General features: G+C 34.8%; 1 protein-coding gene across 4 annotated transcripts; it reads left to right on the top strand.

Annotated features, from left to right (window-relative positions):
• Window positions 1-22,631, top strand: LOC110027036 (short-chain dehydrogenase/reductase family 42E member 1). 4 transcript variants are annotated; one of them, XM_020728324.1, is made up of 6 exons: window positions 1-271; window positions 6,975-7,317; window positions 8,331-8,602; window positions 10,275-10,474; window positions 21,203-21,657; window positions 22,503-22,631. In XM_020728324.1, the coding sequence occupies exons 1-5, from the start codon at window positions 82-84 to the stop codon at window positions 21,638-21,640; spliced, it is 1,443 nt and encodes a 480-aa protein (XP_020583983.1). In that variant the 5' UTR covers window positions 1-81; the 3' UTR covers window positions 21,641-21,657; window positions 22,503-22,631. The 4 variants fall into 4 exon arrangements, with proteins under 4 accessions (XP_020583983.1, XP_020583967.1, XP_020583975.1 ...); XM_020728308.1 differs by having other exon boundaries at window positions 22,497-22,631; XM_020728316.1 differs by having other exon boundaries at window positions 22,446-22,631.
• Window positions 22,632-25,654: the final 3,023 nt, after the last annotated feature.

The raw sequence follows: 25,654 nt of genomic DNA, 5'->3' as shown, positions 1-25,654 counted from the left end.
TTTCTTTCAGCTCTTTGGGATCGTGCTCGGCTCCGACAGCTTGCAATCTACTTCTCGTCTAGCTTCTCGAGAGAGGGAGAGATGCATCTAAGCGAGAACGAGGGGATTGAGGGGAATCGCTTTGTAGTAACAGGTGGCCTAGGGTTTGTGGGAGCGGCGCTGTGCCTCGAGCTAGTGAGGAGGGGGGCAGAGGAGGTGCGATCTTTCGATACTCGCTACAGCTCGCCCTGGTCCCTCGACCTTCAAAAGAATGGCGTCCGCTGCATTCGAGGTTAGAACCTAACTTGTGTTTTCTTTCGTTTTCAGGACTTGTTGTCGATTCAGATAAGTTGTCATGGAGAATCACTGCTTCGAACTTGATGATTTGTTGGATTTTTTGGGTTTCTCGTAATTAGGTTCGTATGGAGATTTTAGGAGTTTGTAGATACTTGAACTGTAATTTGGGCTGCATGGCAATGGATTTAAGCTGCATTTACGCAGGATTTAAGCAGAATCCCGCCAGATGGTCATTTTGCGCAAAATAAATCCCGCTATTCTGTAAGTCCGGATTCAGCTGATTTCAGCTGTAAATCTTGTAAATCCTAAATCCTACCAATCGTTGGATTTAACTTCGTGGAGCTTGGGATTTAGTTTCACGGGCTTACGATTGTCTCCACTGGCCATAACTGCTTCCCAGAATCCACGCTGAACTTGCCAAACAGTTCTATAGGATTTACAGGATTTAGTAAACCTGTTGCCACACAGATTTTCGGCTTTAACCCATTCAGGGTGATTTACTAAATCCTAGTACTCTTGTCAGACTGGGAGATTTTGTGGACTAGGCTGGATGAGATTATTCGATGGCGTTATAAAACCTCGACGCTGTTATTAGTTGATTTAACAGATACTGATATTGCTATTGATGCCTCATTGAGTCAAAGAAAGGATAGATACTGGTTTTGGAGATGATTATAAGAGCATATGCTGATGACCTGACCATGTGCTTAGCTTATTTTTTTAAACCCCTTTTTATAGTTTTAAGTAAAAAATCACCTCTATACAATTGACTGAAATTAAAAATACATGGCATTTTATATAAAGAAACTCACTGAAGCAGAGTGTTAAGTGGACAAATCTGACAGGTTGATTGTTGTCCAAGAATTGGATGGTTTTTGTTCAGTTCTAACTTCTAAGTTGAAGGCAAGTCCTATAGGACAAATTTATGGAATCTTCTAGTGTGATCTCTTAATTGACAGTCAAAGTCTTACACTCTATGAATGACTGAAATTAAAGATACAAGAAAGTTTATTTAGAACATTTTAGCGAAGTAGAGTGCGAAGCGGACTAATCTGGCAGGCTGATTGTTGTTCAAGGATTGGGCACTTCTTGTCAAGTTCCAGTTGATGGTTGGTTCTATGGGACAAATTTTCTTGATGAATTCTTCCAGCAAGATCCCCTTAATTGGCAGTCAAGTACTCTTGAATGAGGTGCCATTATATTCTAAGAATTTATTTAAGTGGAAAGATGACTTTGGTTTGTTGAACTCTAAATGTGAGTAGAGGCTTCTTGGCATGACTTGACGAGATTCAACTTTAGACAACTTATGGCTTTAGATGATTCAACCTTAGTTAGCAGTTTCGAGTTGGTTCAACATTTGTGATTTGTTGATCTCAATTTAGTCTTATATGAAAACTTGATTTTCGACCAGGATAAATATTGTTTACCTAAGACGATGTAGATCTATATCCTACTTATTTGATTTTGACACAACGAGAATGCTTATCACAAAAAGGGATGACTAATGCTGACAAACCATTTGTCCATGACTAGTGACGTGCTGTTTTTGCATTTCTTTTGAGAGAGCTGGCATGCTATTTACTAAGCTCAATTTTTTTATCCCCTATTTATAGTTTTAAGTCGAAGTTCAACAATGTATGAATGACTAAAATAAAAAAAAAATCAAGAAAGTTTATCGGAAACTATCCAGTGAAGTGGATTGTGAAGCGGACAAATCTTGTAGGTTGATTCTTGTTCGATAATTGACTGGTTTCGAAGTGGAAGGCTAGTTCTATTGGATGAATTTACTTGACACATACTTCTAGTTAGATCTTGCAGGCTTTGAAAGATCATGTTCCGACCTCCCTTAAAGATAAATGAGAGAATTTTATTGGGTTCTTAGTCAAATTTTCATAAGGTAGATTAGATTGCAGATAACACACTCTCAGATATTTTGCTCTCATTTTGCGAAGATTCTTAAGATATGGGGTTCGAGGTTTTTTTCATAAATTCAAGTATCTATTGTTAATTATCCCTCGTAATAACAAGAGAGCATTTTTTATTAAGATTAGCTATTAAGCATTGAATATCCAGCATAAAGTAGCAACAAAATTTTGTTTTAAAATTATAATATTTATCATTGTGTAGTCAAACTGAATAATGGGAGAAATGATGACGTATCCGATCAAAATCTCATAGTTGCATCATCTCGGGCTATTATAATTTTGTTTACTTAGTCAGAGAATATAATTGAGTCAACATGACCAAATGATTCTTTTAGCGGTCATTGATTGCATCGTTCAAGAGAATCTTATATATCTGGGGCGAATTCTTGTCTAAGGAGACAAATATAAGTCAACCTTAGCTAATAAAGAATTTTGTGCTCATCAAATCTACCATTATGATTTATAAATTAATGAGCAGAGAATCATTGAAGAACTACTGATTACATATGTGATTATAACTTAATGGTGACATATGCGGCCAGTCATCTGGTCAGAGGACTTTGGTGTAACTATGATTTTTGTTGGAATCATGGAGTCAAATAACATAGATCATTTTGAATGTGAATATAATGATAAACTCAATGTGATCTTTGTTTCTTGTGATTTTAGGTTAATCATAAATTTGTCACATGTAACTAAATGTTATGAAAAGTGAATAGAGTTTGCTTTAGGCCTTAGATGTGAATTTCAATGTTTGGTTTGTTTGTTTGAAAATCTTGATTTAAATTTAATTTATTGATTGATCTATTTGGTTGAGATTTTCAATCAACACAATCATCATTAGGGTTGGACTTTTGAAATATTTGCTATTGTACTTTATTTTAAAATTATCATTTTAATGTCACTAGAAATATTAGTCTTGTGAAATTCAAATCTTTTAGGGAGGAGGATCAAACTAATTAAGTGAGTCTTACAACCTTGTTCAGCAAAATAGATGACTGATTTAAGAACGAGTGTTACTTGATTTTTAAAATAAAGAGTTTATAATTTTAAAATAATTGTGTACTTTTTTAAAAAAGGTTTGCATGTTTCTTACAGCGAAAGCAATTTAACTGAGGATTTCATTTCAATTCGTGTTGCATTATGAAACTGTGTTTTTAAATATTTTGCACCATTGTCGAAACACTTGTCGGTCTTAAATTTCATATGTTTGACATATTAGAAAACTATGTATATATTTTAAATTGACTTGCATGACGTATGAGACATGATTTAGATTTTAAATTTACTTCAAGAAGCTCTTAGAAGACTTGAAATTTTTTGAATTTGACTTATTTGAGTAAACACCTGGATTCATGCACATTTTTATTTTGAATTTCAAAAGCCGCATCTTATGTTTGCTTATATGCCTGTAGTGGATTCAATAATGACATTAAAGGCCCAATATTTGATTTTTGTATTCAAAGTAATTTTAGACGAATTACTAAATCTTTTATCCAATTTTTTTTGTGTTCAACTTTGGTCATTATATTTTATTGAATATGAAATTTAATTTCAGATATTTATTTTACTATTTATATTTTTATTTATTTTATAACTTATTAATGTCTTAATAGTTTAAATATAAGTTCTTTGCAAGTCTCAAATTATTGAAAATTTTAGCAATTTCTCGGCGTTTCCCTTGCGTAGGGCATCACCAGTAGAACTGAATCTACCCTCCCATGTATAAGACGTGGATGGTTGGCATTGTGCACCACCATGTTTGTTGATATCTTTTAACCCATCTGCTTTTAAAATGTACGAAGGCCTTTAATGTATCTACATGGGTTAAATACCAACATGTATTTTTTTCGTCGAGATGGAGCAACCTGAACGAGTACTTAACAACTTTATTCGTTTAGTTGGAAAAACCTAAATCAATACTTAATATTTTCTGCATTGTAGGCATTGAAGACGAAGGTGAAATCTTCTAGATGTGTGAGAGAGAGGGTTAAAGGGAGAATAGTGAATGTAGTTGAGGGATAAGGTGACTAAGAGGAGTGGCGGCAGAGTTGTCTTTTGGTGGTTGAGGTTGAGGGGCTTAGTTTGCAGATTGTTTTGAGGGAGTTTGATAGTTTTATGCAGCAGCGTGGAGATTAGGGAGTATGGACTGCTCGTGGATAGTTGTTCTTGGAAAAAAATAGGGAAACAAATAGGGAAAAAGGCAAATAGGAAGAGAGGAAGATTGCAGGTTCTTCTGGAGTGATAGGAGGTAGGAAATTTGGCTTATAGGTCTTTTGAACAAATGTGGATGGAGTGGGATCGAGAGGGTTGGAGTGTATGGGTTGTTCAAACAAAGAGGACCAAGGATGTTGGTGCTTGGGACGAAAAGAAGAGAGGTTGCGGGTTTTGTATGTAGTGGGTTCACGAGATAGAGAGGAACCTTTGGAATTGTTGCCCGAGAGTGTGAGTTATGCAGGATTAAGTAGAGCGGGAGTAGGTATAGGGTCATTATGTGGGTATAGAGATGGGATTGGGTAAATTTTAATTTTAAATGAGTTTACTTTGATTTCAAAATGATTTTAATTTGATAATTGTAATAATCATATTAAATAATTATTAAATTTAGCATATTTTTTTACTTTGATTTAATCTAATTAATTAATAATAATATTTTTTTAATTATTTCCCATCACAAAATTCATCATTTGCATCTCATACTATTTGTCGATCTTTTGCATTTGAGTTGATTTCTCATTTCACATTCATACAAGAATGTGTATGATATGGTGCCCTTTTAGACATTTTCAATGTTTTGGATGCGCCAAAGCTATATTTTTATGAATGAAGGTTGTTTAATTGGTTTCGGCGATGATCAAAATAATTTAACCTTAATTTATATGTATCACAATTTTCGGCTGTCGAAGTATTTGCTTGATTAAATCAACAGAACAATAATAAAGGTCGACAAATCTCTTAATTGACGGTCAAATGGTCTTGATTGAGTAGTCAAAATCTTTTGGGAAGTTATTTGGGTGAACAAACAAGTTTGGTTTAATAAACTTTAGAGGTGAGTAGATTCTTCCTTCTGCGACTTGATGAGATGCAAATTTAGACGACTTATGACTTTGGGCGACTTTAACATTTTGCGAGTATTGAGTTTTTTTCAAAATTGGTGACTTTTTTATCTCATTTTGGTCTTATATGATGTGTTCGTTTAACATGATCAAGACAAATATGAGCATAGTTTTCATGTGCAAAAAAAATAAAAAAATAAAAATAAATATAAAAAGGAATGGTGAATGCTGCAAAGCATTAGGCTATGTTTGGTGATGAAACGTATGCTTGCATATTCGTCCATCGGTCACATCGGATATGTGATTATTGGAATAGTTGTTGAAGACTCAAATGATGGATGTGCAAGCATGATAACTTATATGTTGTTCTATATCTCCATGAATCTAGGAACTTTTGCTTGCATTGTATTTTTTGGTCTACGTACCGGAACTGATAACATTCGAGATTATGCAGGATTATACACGAAAGACCTTTTTTGGCTCCTTTTGCATTTCTTTTGAAGAAGAAGGCATGCCATGTTCTAAGCTTAATTTTCAAAGCTCAACACTATATGAATGATGGAATTTAAAGATTCAAGATGATTTTTCTGAAATAATTTAGTGAACTAGAGTGTGAAGCAGGAAATCTACTGATTGTTGTTCCAGAATCGGGCACTTTATGTTAAGTTCCAAGTTGAAGACTGGTTCTATTGGACAAATTTTCTCTACAAATTCTTCGGGTGAGATCCCTTAATTGATGGTCGAGTAATCTTGAACAAATAGCCAAGATTCTCTTGAAAGTTATTTAGGTGAAAGGACTCTTTTGGTCTATTGAATTCTGAAGGCGAGTAGTCTCTTTGAAGCCTGACTTGAAAAGATGCAACTTTAGGCGACTTAAGATTGGTGATTTGTCTATCTTAGTTCAGTCTTGTTTGGCGACTATGTTAATCTGTCTCAGATAAGTATGGGTGTACACCTAAGACAATGTAGATCAATACTTCACTGACACAATTTTTTGCACACAACAGTGCTTATCATAAAAAGGATGGTGAATGCTGACAAAGCATCAGGCTATGTTTGGTGATGTGCTGCCTCTGCAGTTCTTTTGAAAAAGTAGGTGTACCATTACTGGTATTCTATTCTAGACAGTACAACACAAATCCAAACCTTGTACTTGCAAGCCGCCTTCGCTTCATTAACACAAAGAATTCACTTTTGTAGTAGCTCGCTTTTTTATTTCTTTGTATCAAATTTATTTCATATTTTTAAAATCTAAACTACAACATAATATCAACAAATAAAGTTTCAAGTGTTTTGTGCGTGCCCAGGATGCAATACTTTTTTTATTTTCCAGGGTCTTCTCACTTTAAATGATGGAAACATAACTGAAATGAATGACTTCTTTATGTAATTGAAAGATTTTTTTGCGATGTCGTCCATAGGATGTTTGAACTTTTTTTGTCTGGTCAACCATTTAATGTTTGGAACATTTATGAAATGCTTAAAAGATAAAGGCTAAACTTTTAGAAAGCATCATGAAGCTGCATGCCATGGAAAACCACCACCATAACGGCTGTAATGATTTTGGCATTAAAAATTAATGTAGGTCTTGACCATTTATATTACACTTTTATTTTCTCCTTCTTTGCACTATAACAAGGCTGCGAGCTTCAGGAAATAGTTAGGTACTTTAACAAGGAGCAATGACATCTTGATTTCATCTTTCTGAATGTCTCAGGCGATGTATCTCAGAGAATGAACCTGAAGGAAGCTCTTAAGGGAGCAAATTGTGTTTTCCACCTTGCCTCGTATGGTATGTCAGGTAAGGAGATGCTTCAGGCAAGTCGAATTGATGAAGTCAACATAAATGGAACTTGCAATGTATTGGATGTGTGCCACGAAGTTGGGATCAAGAGGCTTGTCTATGTGAGTACATACAATGTAGTTTTTGGAGGAAAGGAGATCGTTAACGGCAATGAGTCACTGCCCTACTATTCTATTGATGACCATGTTGATCCATATGGGCGTAGCAAGTCTATTGCAGAACAACTGGTCTTGAAGAGTAATGGCCGTCCATCCAAGTTAGTTTGTTCACTAGTTCTCTTTTTACTGCTCTCTCAGGAGATTTCTTTAACTGCTGGTTTGGAGAGTAAGGCTTTGTTAGGTTGAGCTTTCCTTTTTACAAAACTTTGTTCAAAAGTAGTTTTTTGAAAAGTTGTGTTTTAAAGTTATTTGAAAATAGCTGTAAGTCTGAAAGGAAAACAGAGGTTTCTCAAAAGTGTTTCGATAATAGTGTGGCAGCCAAACAAAATTACTGTTAGACTATCATTAATTAACCCTGTAATTGTACCCTTCCTATAACAACGTCATGATCATATGATATCAAATGCAACAAAGTTTATGAAAGCTTAGTACAGAGTCTTGTAGAATTGCAGTTATGAGTCACACATCATCGTTGACTCTCCCTGGGGACTTGATGTGTGAGACGAGGCTATAGCTAAAGGAGTGAACATGCACCTGTGTAATGAGAACAATCCTGCTTTACTGCATGTGGAGGAGTCTCACACTCTGGGCCTGAGGGATCTTAGGTAGTGCTGGATGAGAAGGATGGCTCGCCATCTTCATGTCAGTCTGCTAGTTGTTACTACTATCTGTATGCGTATTGCTTGAAATTCCCTTTCGCCACCCTAGCTACATTAGCTTGAGGAGATCTAAAACATTGTGGTCAGTGGATCTTCTTGGAGCGCATGAAGTAGCTTCCTAGTATTGGGCCATCTTTGGTCAGTTCCTCACTAAAAGAGCTTTGCCAATGTTGAAGATCCTCCCGAAGTTAATACGGGAGATAATATAGACTTAACGGCCTTTCTTATTTTGAAAATAGTGAACCTGATAACATTTGTAATTTAAGTAGTTGTTCTTATGAACCAGTTCATCTTTGTAAGGTTGCTCTCAAAAGCAATACTCACATTTATGCATTGTCTAACAAGCTGCATGCGCATCATTTTGGGCGTGTGATCAATAGTCTTTTCTCCATGTTTGACGAGCATTCATCAACGTTCTTAATTGTTTATGAAGATTGTTGTTTTATTTATAGGAAAAGGAGCGGTATTCGTCTTTATACTTGTGCAATCCGTCCTGCTGCTATCTATGGACCTGGAGAAGAGAGGCACTTTCCAAGGATACTCTTCCTCGCACAGATGGGCCTTGCATTTTTTAAAGTTGGAGATTCAAGTGTGAAGACAGATTGGGTTTATGTGGACAACCTTGTATTAGCCCTTATATTGGCAAGCATGGGTCTTCTGGATGACATTCCGGGCAGGAAGGGACATCCCATTGCTGCTGGACAAGCATATTTCATATCTGATGGTACTGCTTTATCTTTAGGAGAAGTAAATATTTTCCTAGTTTGAAAAAACAAAAACATTTTAAACTTCATAATAGAGAATGATTTAATTGTTAATTTTAGGAGACTGTTTGAAGGTCCATTATATTAATGAATATGGAATTGTTGTAGTTCTCCTATTGATTTCGCTATTTAGGACACGTAGATAAGTTTTGTACACCTTATATTGAAATTAAATCTTTCATTGTCAAGATAATATGAGAAGGGAAAGTCATCAATGTTTTTTTTATTATTATTATAAGCTTTGAATACTACGAGAGTGCCATTACTGTTACTGTGATGAAATTGGATATTTTGTTTCATATGATAATAATTTTGAGTACTATAGTATTGTTATTTTTTATGACCTTATATTATCATTTTGTTATTGCATGTTGTTTTGTAATATAGAATAACTATTTCAAACTAATGTTGTTTTATTTGACCATAGTAGAATAAATGGTCATTGTCCCTTTTACCCAGCTCTTTTTCATTTGCTTTAAAAAAATCATAAAATTTCACATGCTGATGTTGAATTCATAACTCATTGGATGAACCCTCTCCAATGACAACCGATGAACAGTGGTTTTTTTTTTCCTTTCTTTCTTGAGACCCTTAGCTTAGCACATAGTATTGTGATCCAAAGGCATGTGTAATTTGGAATAACTTGCCACTAAAAAAAGAGTAATGTAAATACAACAAGCCTTGTGCTACAATTAGCTTGATTCATCTGCTGCCATTTGGATGGAATACACTTTTTTATTTCTTTGTTAAACTTTAGGCATTCACAATTCTAAAACCTTTTCATATATTATAAATGACACTAACATACTCTTATAACAAAACTTTTTTGGGGAGTTACCACCATGGAAACAACTGAAGATTTTTTTATGTGATTTTGTTAACATGTCTTTATGTTTTTAAAATACTTTCATAACAAAAGATGAATTTCCTTCTTGTTAACCAGGCTTGTGATTGAGATTGATATTCTGATCGTCATTGCTGTGACATAGCAAGTAATAGCTGAGTTTTGATGTATTCCCACTTTAAATAAATTATGCTATTCGAAGCGCATATCTTGGCTTCATCATGCGGTGCACTATAAAATTTTCAAGCAGGATTGATGAATTAGTCTGAGCGTTTTTACTGGTTCAAGGAGTATTTTGACACCACTCTGCTTCTCTTTAGATCAATGTTGTTTGATAAATTTTAGCACTTAAAAGTGTTATGAATTACTCTTTATTTCTTTACAAAATTTGTAGATCAAAGGATTAGGAAGTGTGTTTTACTTGCATAATTAAGGTGCTTCTTGGTTTTTCTATTTTAGCACATGATTTGGAAGTTTGAGCCTATCAATGGCTTTTAGGAACTGCCCTTAACATGTGCCTTGCTACTTGATTTTTAAGTACTTTGGTATCTATTTGGGTGCACATCGGCAAATATAAAGGTTTATAGTAGTTATCCTATCAGTTTTCATTTTTAATTATTAGCATATTTTTTGTTATTATACCGATTACCGAGTCGCTGATTTCAACTGAAATTTGTTCTATTAAACTTTCTTCTTTGATCATTCCAACATAATTTGGTAAACTTGGCATTTTGAACTCTGTCATTTGTGGAACAACTTATTTCATTCTAATGGCTTGTTATTTTCAGGATCACCTGTAAACACTTTCAATTCCATCATCAACCCCGTGTTTAAAAGGCTGGACTATGATGTACCAAAAATTACTATTAGCGTTAAGCACGCACTTCTAATGTCACGAATATGCTGGTTCATATGCATGTTTCTTTACCCTTGGCTCAATCGTCCATGGGTTCCTGGGCCTCTTATTCTTCCCGCTGAAGTTTACAAGGTTTGTTACATAAATCTATTATTGTGCATGATTTTCCATCGAGAATGGACTTAGTGATTCACATAAAAAATAATTGATTGTATTGTCTAAATCATGTAATTTTGAGCGCATGCATTCTATTTAATTAGTTTCTTTGTAAAGCGTAAGGAAGTTTTGCATTAAGTATTATGAACAGTAGCGTGACTCCAATTTTCCTATGTTTTAAAAACCTGAGGACATTTTTCACTCATATAGCTGCAGATTGTGAAGTGCATCTTTGCTGCTTTGGTGGCTTCAAAGATGACCAAACGAGCAAGGTTTGAATTTTAAATGTCTTAGAAAATTTTGCACTTTCCATACATGAATCTATGGATCATGGATAGAGCAAATAATTCTTCTTTACAACCATGAGAAATATGTAGAATATGTATATCTCAATTTTTTCGCAGATCATGTGGGTTGTGTCACTATGACCGATGTAAATTAGTTTCTAATATTAATTTAGATGACTGGTTTAATATTAGAAGCTACATACTTTGATGGGCATTATATGAATGAATGCTTATAAATTTTATAAAATGATAGTTATTTGAGGTGGTTATGATGGACATACAGAATAGGATAATGAGAGAACTCATAATGATTATGAAATAGGAGATAGAATGCAGTGAGAGAACCGATCCTTCATTTCACAACAACTAATTTTACAATAAAGAACACATTTTAAGAAATGAAAATCGTACTTGATTGCTTATAAAAGTAGAGTTATCAAATTATAAAAAAATATCTATTTGAAAGAAAAATCTTCTTGCAAAGATTGTTAAGTTAGAAGCTTGATCACACAATACGCGGTAGCGGTCATGTATATATATAATAAGAGTAAAGAAAATAATCAAAATAAATTATGACCCTAGGATAGTAAATGCTGATATGCATATGATTGTGGACCAAATGGGCCCACCCATGGTTTAGGAAACTGTGGCTCTGTTGCTACATTTGAGGGAGGAAACTATTCTCTCTAAGTTATCCATTATTGTGCTTTTAGTTCTTTTATTTTTATCATGATGATTTGAATTTCCATCCAATTGTATGAGAATTAGTTTGAGCTATATATATATATATATATTATAAACGCCCAAGGGCTAATTTTATTAAAATTGAAAAGATACATAGATGTTATATGAGAAGACCTAAAAAAAGGTGTCCTACCCATACGATACATTAGACACTAGTATCCTAAAAGGATGAAATATAGATAAAATACAAAAAAACAAAACTTGCAGGAAATAAGTTGCTAGGCACGAGCCAGCTTGGTCTTGCCTCTGCCTCTGGTTCTGGGAGCGGAGACAGCTAAAGAATTGCTGAGTGTCGTTCCATTACCCGAAGTTACTAGAGTATCATCCATTAAGTTCCCAAGCTGGGGTGTGCCTCAATTATTCTTTTTCTTTCTAGATGTGTATACCTGTCATTCCTCATCCGAGGACTGACTCATCTGATCGGTGTTGTCAATAGATTGTTGTGCATGTAGGAGAGAATGAGCCCTCATCTTCTGACTGGCAGTAACAACATTCTGCTTCTGAAGAGATGGTAAGCACGTCTCTTCAACACCTACCCTCATCTCCTGACTGGCAGTAACAACATTCTGCTTTTGAAGAGATGGTAAGCACGTCTCTTCAACACCTGATGCATACTGGGGATGTGGAGCTGCAATACTATCCTGATTATTGGACCCAAGTAAGCCATCTGCCAATATATTAGTTGGAAGGACAGAGATAGTATTGTCTCTGGTAGTGGGAGGGGGAGGTCGCATCGTTTCAACCGGTGTTTCAATAGTTTGTGGAATGCACTTAGGAGCGGATGAGAGACATGTATGAGGTGGGGTAGATCTAGAAACGTTTTTACTTGAAGGTTTTAAATTCAGATGAAACTGATAACATTGAGAAGGAGAATGTCCAAACATACGGCAGTGAGTACAAAGTACAAGCAGTGAGTACAATAAAGTGGTATCTGTTCAAGTTCTGCTTGCTGTCAAAATCCATGATGTTGTGTACCAATTCATATTTCTCCCGAAAAAGATAAAGTAATATCCTTTCTATCAAAATTCTGGCTTTTGAAGGCCGAGTCAGATTCACTGTAGGCGTGTCAGCTTTGAGGGGTTGTCGTATACCATCGCTAAAGCGAAGAGAAGCTCTTGATCAAAAAGGTGGATCTTCAAACCTGGGAAGTGCACCCAAACATGAATGGTATGAGGTTCAGTACAGGAGTCAAAATTCACCATTCATTTTAAAACTTTCATCATCTGGTTTTCTATTCGAAGAAAGTCTTCTCGCAAGCAAATGGGTGTAGTCTTCGTCATTTGATAATTGAATAAGAATGTGGCAACCATCCAATTTACCGATCTTCCAACTATACCTATATATATATATATATTGTGTGAGTGTATGTGTGTCATTTGCTTGTATTAGCTTAATGAGAAGTTAAAAAGTTTTTCCTCTAAGAAAGTTCCTCCTAAATTCCTCACGGGATCAGAGTTAGGAGCAAACCTTAGATCTCCCTTTGGCTTCCAAAAAACTCATTGCAGTTGCCAGCCAGCTAGCCACCCCCCCTCTTCGGCTTCGGCTCTGGATCTGCTTTTTGTCGGATATGTCATGGCTCAACCCAGGCTTGGAATTAACCAAGACGAGAATAAATGGTCGGGCGATCAGACGATCAAAATTAAATTTTCTATATTCATCTACAATTTAACAGATGAAATAACTATTAATTAAATTAAATTAAAATAATATATTTATGTCTACCTCTACTGGTTTTCTGTGCCTTCTAGAAACGTTTTTCTTCCATTCTTCATCTTTTAATCAATTAAATTAACCTAAAAAGGTAGATTAACAATAATGGTGAGCTAAACAAGCCAATGAATAGTCATATTTCTAAACTACAACAATATGCGGAAAAAGAAAGCAAAATGCATGTCAGTTAAATTTTTAATAAATCAATATAAACATTTGCGATGTATCAATGAATGTTACTATATCTATAACACACTAATATTATTTAATATATGTACAAACGTCACAGTAACATCCTCTCAAAGGTTTATCATTTAAGGTACTTAAATATCAATATTTTTTTCATATACGTGCACGAGTATCTTAGTGTACTCTCACTATTGTCATAAATGGGCGACTCCATCATAGTCAAGCATGCACATACAAGCATAGTATAAAAATATTGTTTTTATAATAATAAATATTTCATTCTCATTTTCTTAACATTCAATATTCTCGTACAAAATTCAATGATAAATTGAATAAAACTGAACACACAAGTCTTTCTTTCAATACGAAAAAAATTCATTAGAACCATAAATCATGGATATGCAGTCTTATAACAGTAGCAGTAAATGCATTTGGTCGAGAAGAAATAAAATATTATTATAATAAGCAAATATTAATACTCATCTTGATGATAGACAATTTACTTGTTTTTAACTTATATCACTCTTGTCCAATATCACTTATAAAATATAAAATATAAAATTATTACTTAATTGTGTTTTAGTTTAATTATGAATTGTTGTATCACACTAATTTAATTATCATTTCACTACTTTAAACTTTAAGTTTAATTATTGTAATCGAAATCTATATTAAATATTATTAATTATATAGAAATACAATTATAATTAAGGTCCTAACATTTCTTTAATACTTGAATCAAATGCACTTAAGTTTAATGTTTAAATAATAAACTTATATAATATATATATATAATATATATAATATATAATATATATATATATATATATATATACATATATAATACATATACTTATTTTCCTTATTAATAAACTTTTTTTTATCCTCTGTTCCCGCATGCAAGCTCTTCGGTGCGTCTTCTTTCACAAAGCATCGAACTCCTCCCCTCTTCTTTCATGTCAGCTCAGTCTTCTTCCTTCGCACGAGTCGCTCGCTGTCCTTTTTGTCTTTGCACGACATAGGAACTCTAGCTTTGGCTCCCTCCCAGTTGATGTTCGGGGCTCGACGCATCAATGTTGCGATCTTCTTCCCTCGAGCACAGTGCACGAGGCGCTATATCGCCGCTTCAAGTAAGAAAACATGCAACCTTTTTCTTTTTCCTTTTTCTGCTCTCTGATCGCATGCACGAGAGCTCCCGCCTCATGCATCAATTTATAGGGCGAACTCGTTTGTTGGTTTCTTATCCCCTCATTTTCTCTCCCTCTTTATTTGGTTTGTCTCCTCTACAACTGTCTGACTCATCGCTTTTTCTCCATTCGACACTTTCGATTTCTGTCCTAGGTAATAAAACATGACGTACAATATTCTACACTTATAAAAATTTCATCATCGAAATTTATAAACATACATAGTCATTTGTTATTAAGCAAATTATCATTAGTTATCCATGAAATTAGAAGTCATTTATTAAGATGAAAAAATATCATTATAAAGGTAAAAATTCAATACAAAATGACTCAACTATACTCATATAAAATACTGAAGCAAGTATGCTATAAAAATACCTTTTATATATATATATATATATATACAGTTCAGACCTCATCACCATTCGCAATAGTAGGTTCTTCAGACCCACTATGAGTAAGGGAATATACTCCGGGTCTTACAGGTTGCCTAGGTTGATCTCGGGTTGGAGCTGACGCTATAGAATCTATATTTTTCTGCTTACCTGCTTCTTTTGTGAAGGAGCTCCACTTGATTTTTTATTTTTAGTGCTCTTCTAGCCAAGTGATGGACAATATCTTGCTAGATGACCTTATTAATGACATCAATAGCAAATGTTAGAGCCCACCAAGTGTTCTCTTTTATGCCGTCTTCCGCATTTAGCACAAGTGATTACAATATCCTGAGTCATACATAATTCCACCCGAATTGTTCTTAGACTTTTTCCCATTAGATCTTTATGGTTGATCCACATGTTCTTTCTCTTTAGCACACTTCTTGTGCATTTCCTTATGTTTTCAGGTAAGCTGATAATTAATCTCCACTCTTCTAGCTCGTCCCACTAATACCGAGTATTCATCAATCCCTAAAGGCATTAACGGCTTTCTAATCAAATTATTTAATCCTAAAAGGAATATGTAGCATTTTTATTCTGCGGTAGCGATCAACTATGGCGCATACCTCGACAGTGTAGTGAATTCTGCTTTGTACTGCATGATTGTTTTCTCTTATTGCCTCAACTTGATGAACATGTCCTACATCCATCTTCAAACTGATATTTGCTCAAATTATTCTTTGAATAGCTCCACGAACTCTTTCGACAGACCATCATATTGGGTATGTCTTCTAGCTTGTCCTGACGCTGCCCATGCCACTAAGTGTAGGTAATGACACTCTTCTTTTATCTGGACACATCATGCTAGTTAATATCTTCTCTATTCTCAATAGCCAGTTCTCCGTTTTAATCGGGTTTTTAATTCCCTTGAATAAAGTTGGACATAGGTTTTGAAATATCTTTAGATGCCTATCCAAAATGATTGTATCACACTCGGTAAGTTGCGATTTGGACTCCCAAATCAGTTGAGTCATTGTCGCTATCAATTAGGTCAAAACATTTGCGTTCACATTTATAGTAGGTCGTACTTCTTCGTTTTTTATTAGATTCTCTTGTATAATTTGAATTATATCTTTATGCTTGAATGTATATAATTTATTAATTTGAATTAACTTTAATATTTATTATCATTAAAATTTTCTTATAATTATTATATTTGCTCTTTCAATTGGATTTAATTAGCTTATCATAAACTTTTTTTTTATACCAAATTTATTACGACTCGGCCCGGAGCTTAAAATTAACCAATACTAGAATAGACGGTCGAATAGTGAGAATTAAATTTTCTATATTCTTTTATAATTTAACAAATAAAGAGTCACTAATCATATTAAATTAAAACAGTATTTAAGTTTATCTCGCTACTGGTCGATCACGTCTCTAAAAATGTTTTCTCTTCTATCGTTCATCTTTTAATCAATTAAATTTGCCTGAAAAGTTAGATTAAAAATAACCCTGAACTAAACAAACCAATGAATACTCATATTCCTACATCAATATAAGAAAAAAGAAAGCAAAATAAATGTCAGTTAAACTCTTCATAAATCAATATTAACATTTGATATACTATCAATAAATCTTATCATATCAATAATATACCAGTATCATTTCATATCTGTATGATCGTCACAAGATCATTGTTTAAAAATTGTACCACTTACGGTATTTCAATATCAATGTCTTTTTTCATATACATGCACAAGTACCTTAGTATTTCCCCATTAGTATCATTAAAGGGTGACTCCATCATAGTCAAATATGTATATACAAACATACTATAAAAATATTATTTTTTTAATAATAAATATTTCTTTCTTATTTACATAACAGTCAATATTCTTGTGCTATATTCAATGAAAAATTAAAAAAAGTTGAGTACACATGTCATTATTATAATATGAACAAAATTCATTGGTATGTAGTCTTATAACAATAACAGTAAATGCATTTGGTCGAGAATAAATAAAATATTACCAGAGCAAAAGAATACGAGCATTTACCTTGATGATAGACGATTTGCTTACTCTTAACTTGTATCAAATCTCTACAATTATCACCTATAAATATAAAATATACAATTTTCGCTTTACTTAATTGTGTTTTAATTTAATTATGAATTACTGTTGTACCAAACTAATTTAATTAACATTTCAATATTTTAAACTTTAAGTTTGAAATTTATATTAAATATTATTAATTATACAAAAATATGTTTAGAATTAACAACCTAACTTTTCTTTAGTGCTTGAATTAAATGCACTTTTAATGTTTACATGATAAACTTATATATATATAAGAGGTTATTATACGAGCCCCCAGTCACCATCATGTGTTTAACTATTCGAGGACCGCCCTCACTGCCGACAAACTGGTCAGAGGGGGATTCAAACTCGTGATCTGAAGAGACTTAAAACCTTCAAAGAGGCTGCTCTGTCAACATGCCAAGACTATTTCCTCCTCTTCAGAAGTTATTTCTGAACCTGAACCTAGGATGTTTGGTTTTACAACAATTAAAATCTCTTCGTGCATCACCACTCACAACCTACATGACAATAATTTTCTCTAGTTGTCTCAATATTTGTTAATGTACATATGTGATAATCGAAAAGATGATAAACTCACAGTGGAAAATCCTATACCAGAAATTACTGATCCTAAATATCGGATATTGAAGATTGAAGATCACATAGCTATATCATTGTTCATGGATACAACCAAAATGCTATGAGGCATTGACAATTTATATAAGTATATGAGTTGATCAGACAATATACATATTTGAGTCAATGTATCAATCCCACGAGATCAAGTTAACTTTTAGAATTGTGAAAAGCTCTAATTTATCGGTTGTAAATCTAGCTTGAAATGTTCGAGCTTTGATGAATTTTTGAAAGTCTTTAAACCTAATTTTTGCAATATCAAAATCTTAGGAGATTAAAGGGAAGGTTTCTCTCCTAATTTGAATTCTAGAAACCTAGAGTTATCCAGGTGACAAAAGTTAAAGCTGACGATTAAGAACAAATCTCCTCCTTAACCTCCCTCAATGGTCAAAAGAAGGTTTGGAAATTCGAATCAAAGCTTATTTCACTAAACTATGCAATTTTTATCGGGATCTCATATTTCCTTCATGATCGCATAACCTAGAAAAATTATTTCTATTCTTGTAAGTTTATGTGTGTTAATCTAGCTGTTCCACTTTGTTTTCTTCCGAAATTCAAAATTTGCAATAAATTTTAACAAAATAACCAGCCAACCAAGTTGGCTGTAAATGAAGTAGAAAATATTAAAATAACATAACACGCAATTTCAAATCAGTCACACCAACGAAAGTTAAACTCTAAGATTTCGAATCATCATGTTCCGTGCGACCTCTAGAAAATGTTGATTATTCCTCTCTGCTACTCCATTCTGTGTTGGTGTGTATGAGCACGTGGTTTGGTGTTTTATTCATTGAGCTGACATATAATCCCCAAAATACTTTGTTGATATATTTTGTCTTATTATCAGATTTCAGTGTCTTTACAACTGCCCCATATTGGGTCTAGTTTGCCTTATAGAAATCTTTAAAACAAGCAATCACCTCACTCTTCTGTTTCATCAAGTATATATAGGTAACACGAGAAAAACAAACAATGAACGTAGCAAAATAATGATAATCATTCATAGAACTAGTAGAACATGGTCTGTATACATCAGAATGTATCAAATCAAACACACCAGAGCTCCTATTCCCTGAACTGACATAAGTGCTCCAAGTAAGCTTGCCAAACTCAAAAGCATCGTACACCAATTTCTCCTTATTTGTCTTTTCATGCAAGAATGGATACAAACAACTCAATAGAATGAGCGAAGTGTGTCTCATACGTCTGTGATGTAGCAGCAATATATCTTTCACACTCCTCTCAGATCCTCCGGTTCCAGCACCTCAACTATAGATGTCAAGGCTGAGTCTATCCCCTCTCTATCCAAGTACCAAAGTTCACTATGCCATGTGTCAGTCCCCAAGTTTTCGCTAGTCCTTTTCACTTAAAAGATTATATTTGGAATATCAAATGAAACAATACATTTTAGTTGAAATATAATAACACCAATGGATAAAATGTTCATTGGAAAGGAAGTGGCGTACAAAACATTGGACAAAGTCATACAATTGGTATACCTCATTTTGCCTTTACCAACTATAGGCTGTGTTGTACCATCAACGGTCTGAATGCTTTCTAAGACTGCTAGGTGAGTATAGGAATAGAACTCGCTAATGTCACCTGTCATATGTCGAAATGCGCTAGAATTTACTATCCATTCTGTTGAACTGTGATGGATATAGAGATAAGAGTATGTCTATCACGAGCGTCTTTGGCTGAGCGAGTATAACTAGCAGTGTTTCCCTTGGATGAAGATAAAGTGGATGCATCCCTAGTGACATCACATGCCTCTCTCCGTTTCCTTTTCAACATATCTAATAACTCATGATTCCATCGGTAAAGATCACCTGTGTCTCTATCTCCTTCTCCGCTACCATCAGACTTGCTCGGAAGCCTCATCTTTCATCCCTTTGGCCCCACAATTACGACCACAACCTCTAAACTATCCACTTCCACCAAACCCTCTCTCCTTGGGTAGATTTGGACAAGTCTTACTCAAGTGTGCCTCTTCTCCGTAGTTGTAGCACCTGTGGTTCTCCTCTTAAGCACATGTCCTACCTGAGTTTGAGGCAGCCAAAGCTAATCGCATTCCTGGAAGTTCACGCGGTTGTTCCGGAACACATGTTGAGGTAAAGGTCCCCGTCGAGACACTAGCTCCTTGAGCCCGACCGTGACCTTTAGAACTTTTGGATCCATCTTCCCCAAAAGTTTCAGTCCCTTACCTCCCACACTATCTCCGTTTCCTGACATTTTCAATCGCGAGGATCAAGTTCACTCTGAGCCCCAAGTAAGACCGAACCAGGCCAACCTCCCTATGCCGTGATGACACGACTGCTCTCCTACCTCCCTGTTTGAAGTTGAACCCTGCTTAGTTCTAACTGCCATTGCTTTGCCAAGACCACTCTGCTAATTGCAGTTGCTTTGCCAGGACGTCGATTTCGACCCTTACTCGACGTGGCTGCTTTGTGTTCCCTGCTCGTTGCGGCTCCCTCACTATCCAGCCGTAATCGCGACTGTATCGACAGAGTCCATGCCGCAATCCCTTCAGTGCCTTCCCAGCTAGCTTTAATCGCTACTGGATCGCCAGTAATGCCGCAATTCCATCAGTGCCTTCCCAGTTGGTTTTAATCGTGATAGTATTGCCTTCCCAGTTGGATTAATCGTGATAGTATTGCCTTCCCAGTTGGCTCTAATCGTGATTGTGTTTTGCCGCAATCTCGTCGTTCGCCTTCCCAGTTAGCTCCAATCGTGATGCTTGAATCCGTGATCCCATCCTTGCCTTGCCGCACACCCATAGTTGCCTTTCAGATTCTCGTCATGGTCTCTTCGTGTAGCTCTCTAAGCGACCCCCTCCAAAATCCGAGTGGCAGATTCGAACAACGCTGCAGAGAGGAGCAGCTACTCTGATAGCAAATAGAAAAGAGTTGTACAAAAAAATTTGATTATTTCATTCATAGCGTGGACTTAAATAGGTTTAATTTTTTAACAAATAAACCCACAAACAATGGTTTTTACACATAACTCTCAACAATTGGGGACAGCAAAGTCCACCATATTAAATTTGAACTAATTGTAGGCTGGTTGAAGCACCTGAAAGAAGTTGGCAATGACAAACTCATCATTATATTTTTGCCGTGTAGCTGGATCAATGTTATGGTAGCAATATGTCAAGGCTTTATCCCATTTTTCTTTCAAGGTTTGTTGTGTCGTTGAATATATTTGTAACTCTTGCAAATACAGTAGGTCAGAAACCAGAGTATAAATGAGAGAGGTTATTGTCCAGAAGGTAGGTGGAATGAACAATCAATTTGATCTTATGCCAAAAAATCCACCATGGAGGTGAAGTGAAGTTTTACTTAGTTTGTGGTCAGATTTTGAAAACCATGATATTTCCATGAATATGATAGTAGGTTTTCTTACTTCTGAAGCATAATATCACATAAGCATATTTGATAAATTATGCATCTCTCACATTTTATCATTTGTTAATCCTACTCTAACCTCAATACAGATTGGGGTGACACATTACTTCTCCTATATGAAGGCAAAGGAAGAACTCGGTTATACTCCCATGACAAGCCCTTGTGAAGGCTTAGCTAAAACAATCTCATATTGGAAGGATAGAAAGCAAAGAGACGTACCTCGCCCTAACATTTTTATATGGATCTCTGTTATTGTCGGGATGTCTTCTTTATTCTACACAGCCTTCCTACCAACTTTTTGGCCGCTAAAGTGGTTGAATTCTCTCGCTCTGTTCATCTTCAGATCGGTATCAAACCTCCGATTACTTTTCTATATTGCAGTATTACTTCATGTGGGTGAAGCCATTTATGTTTGGTTCCGAGCTAGGAGAGTGGATTCTGCAAATGCTACAGGTTGGTTCTGGCAGACATTTATTCTCGGCTTCTCGTCTACAAAACTATTCCTGAGACGAGCCAGCCAGGCATAACTTCAACCTTTTCGATGGTAATTTCTCTTTTCTGGTCTGTATTTGTGATCTCATAAACATCGTTTCCAATGGAGTTAGAACTATCCTGCAAATGCCTAAAATTTCATAAACAGACTAGTTTTTTTTTGTTAGAATTAGGCGTGCCGAAGTTTGAATGCATTGTTTTAGCTTAACGTTTACTACTGCTCATAGATCTAAATGACCTATATATTTATAGTATTGGGATATACCTGTAATTATAATCTCTTCTGAAAATGCAGAGCTAGTGAAATACATGTTTTGCAATATAGGAAGGTGGGAAATGCTGCCATATTAGAGGCTTTATTATTATTTTGTGAAAGTTAAGGCTTGAAGCATAAATTTGATATCAAGTTTAGCCAGAACATTCAATAAATTTTTTCGAGGGCATTTATATACATAGCACTGAATTTTTAAGTATTTACATATATCACACCAAAACCTTCATTCATAGCGCTCAAATTTTTTTGCATCACATGCAAAATAGCATTAATTACGCTTTATTTACTTTTTAATACATATGTAAAGTGCTATGCGTGCTCACACCAAAACCTTCATTTTTACGTGCATGGTACCCAATTTTTTTGTATCACATGCAAAATAGCATTAATTACGCTTTTTTTTACTTTTTAATACATATGTAAAGTGCTATGCGTGTAAATATGAAAATTTAGGTGTGAGATACGTAAATTTCATAAAAATTGTGTGTTTTGTATGTAAATTTTTCATTTTTTTTATCAGTTTAGTTGACACCCATTATTGTTTTGTATTATGTGGCTTGCTGCAGTAATTTGATAAACAAGCAAGTGTTTTGACCTGGTCATTCATTTAAATAAAGTGTCAGGTTGACTCAAAACAGCCAAGGGAAATGCTTTACTGCTCAATTCAGAACCTCAAAGAAATAGGTCTTCCTTAGTTGCAATCTAAGTGCGATTTTTTGTTTTTGTGTGGCAATTCCCCTTCTATTTACATATGTAACACTTCGAACTTTGATTTTTTACATTTATATCATTTTGGTGCCATAAACCTATGCATGAAAAGGTGTTTTTCACTTTTAAGAAGTTAGTAGTCGTGGTATTTTTTTGCGATGTTATGAATCTGAGTGTTATGTATATACATATGAAAGTTAGGTGGTGTTTGGTACGCAATTTTAAAGGGGATTTACGTAAATTTTTTTAGTAAATCTTCCAAACGCGAAAAAAAAAGTTGTTAAATCCAAGAATTTCTCAGTTTGATGTAAATCTTGAATGTATTAAATTCAATTATTAGATGAATTTAACGGATTTAAGTGAGGAAGAAAACGTCTCCTTGTCGTCTCTTCTCTCCTCCGCCAAACACTTCAAAGGGATTTAACTGTATTTAACTCTTTTAGATTTGATAAATTTGGATTTACAGATATTACAGAAGGTACTAAGTCGTATTTAAGTTAAATTTGGGTGTAGCGAAACACCCCCTTAAGGTGTTAGATATGTAAATACCAAGTGTCATGTGGTAGGTATGTAAATTGCCCTATATTTTTTAGTGCTTTTATTTACAAACTACCTTGTTATAATTTGATCATGTAAGGAGAAAACCATAGGCTAAAAGTAGGAAAAAGAAAATATGTAGAATGATCAAACTACACCTCTAAAATCCTTCAACAAATTTGATTGGAAGCTGACACAAGATGGTGGCCATCTTGATATTTTAGTAGAACTTTTTCTTTCTTATAAAAGGAAGCAGAAGAGGAGAATGGAGATTAAAAGCTGGTGGACATCTCAAGCCCAATAGAAACCCTCACTTCCTACCCTTAAGATGAATAGCAATATGAATTTTATGTCTCATATTATATCAAATACTACTTAGTTTATTCTCCATATTGCCAAATGATACAAGCTTTCTTTTGGCTTCTAGCTAGATTTGTGTATCAATTGGGCAGAGTTGGAGTCATCATCGACTTGAATTTGAGCCGGATTAATTTAATCTTCGTTGAGCTTAAGCTCTAGTTTGGCTCATAAGCTGACTCTTTTTAGTTGTTATAATAAAATGGCATAAAAACATGAGTTATTAGATGAGAAGTAACAAAAAGAATAATGTATATCAAGAAATAAAATATAATTTCATAACTTTTTTATACTCGAAACTCTTAAAATTTGAAATATCAAGAGCCAGCTCACAGGATAACAAGTCGAGTTGGTGTTGGCTTAAGCATGGCTATTTAACTCATCAAGTTAAACATATCGAGTCGAGCTTGAGTCAGCTTTTAAGTCGACTTAGATTAATAACACGCAACCACAAGCCAAGATTGAAGCCTAATATGCATGTAGATAAAGCTCTCATCTTCAAGTCTTTCTCAAATACATTTCTTTTCATTAGAAGGATAAAATTTAAAATTTTGAGAGCTTCATTTTAGAACAGGACTTCTCCTCTCTCTCTCATCCTCTCTCTCTCTCTCTCTCTCTCTTTTCTTTCCCTCCTTTCTCTCTTCCTCCGCCCTCCCTTTATCTCTCTTCTTCTTTTTTTCCTTCTTTCTTTCTTGCTCTCTCACTTGCTCGTTCATTCTCTCCAAATCTACGTTTTCACTTGCTCGCCATCTCTCTCTCATTTTATCTGGCTCTTTTTCTCTTCTCACTCAAACATACTTTTCTTTCACTCATCTTCTCTAGCTCTCTTTTCCTCTCTCTGATGCTCTCTTTACCTTTCTCATACCCTTTATCAACCTTCCCTCACTTTTTCACCCTCTTACTCTCTCTCTCTCACTCTTTCTTTCTCTCAATCACTGTCTCTCCAACTCCATCTCTATTTCTCTCTATTGTTACCTCTCCTGTCTCTCCATATCTCTTTATTTCTTTCTCACTCAAGAGTGGTCCCTCATATTTCTCACTCTCTTTATTTTCTCACTCCCTCTTTTCTTTCACTCCCTTTCTCAATCCCTCCTTCTCTCTCTCGAGTATCTTCCTCTCTTCTTCTCTCACTCTATTCTTTATGTCACTCTCTCTTCTCTTTCTAATCCTTGCTTACTTCACGTATTCTCACTCATCCTTCTCTCTATCAGTACCTCACCTTTCTCTCTCTTTCTCTCACTTTCCTCTTTCTTCTAACGCTCTTTATCTCTGAATAGCTTCTCTTTCTTCTCTTTCGCACATATTCTCTCTCCCACCCTCACCTTCACTCTATCTATCTCCTGTCCTCGTACTCTCCATCTCTTGCACACCCTCCTTCTGTCTCTCTCCCTCCCTCCATACCGGGGTTACACCCCTCTGTAACCCTCTGTAACCTTTTTGTAAACTACTTGTAATCTACAAATGAGTTTCGCGTTTATGTAGTTTCATGATTACAAATAAGTTACACGAAGGTTATAAGGGAGTTACACAGAGGTTACATGGGGGTATAACCCGGATATAACCCTCATGTACCCCTAGAATAACCTCTGACGTACGCAACGCTGCGTACGTCTTATGTATGCAAATATTGTCAGTCCGGAAGTGTGATGCATGGACCTAAAATTTTCTTTACTCTTGTTGGTGCCAAAATTCTAAAAGACGAAGGAGACACTCAAGTTAATATCCCAAAAACAAAAAAATAAAAAAAAAGAAATAATAAAAAAAATAAATAAACTTTCAATGCAAGCATGAATTTCGATGTGAGCATATATCGCTTTTAAATTTTTGTGCATTTACATATAATTAAGATTTTAAAATCGGATCAAGCATTGTATCATTAGTGGAGTGGTTTGAAGGTCCATGGTTCAGCTGAATTAAGCCAAATAATATAATACATACCAATTTTATTTTAATATAGTTTAAATTAGGGCTGTCAAAGCATCTCGTTGTTCGCGAATAGCTCGTGTTCAACTCGTTCGCTAAGTTAACGAGCCAAACACGAACAACATGAACAAATATTTGTTCGTTCTTGTTCGGCTCATTTTGGCTTGAAATACTATTAATCAATTATATATATATCTTTGATGAGTAGTCTTTTTCAAAAATTTAGTTAACTAAAAGGCTACAAAGATTT

This window comes from Phalaenopsis equestris, unplaced genomic scaffold, assembly GCF_001263595.1.
Source record: "Phalaenopsis equestris unplaced genomic scaffold, ASM126359v1 Scaffold000002, whole genome shotgun sequence".
NCBI classification, from domain to species: Eukaryota; Viridiplantae; Streptophyta; class Magnoliopsida; order Asparagales; family Orchidaceae; genus Phalaenopsis; species Phalaenopsis equestris.
Note: the sequence above shows the minus strand (reverse complement) of the source record. Positions and strands in the feature narration are given on the sequence as shown.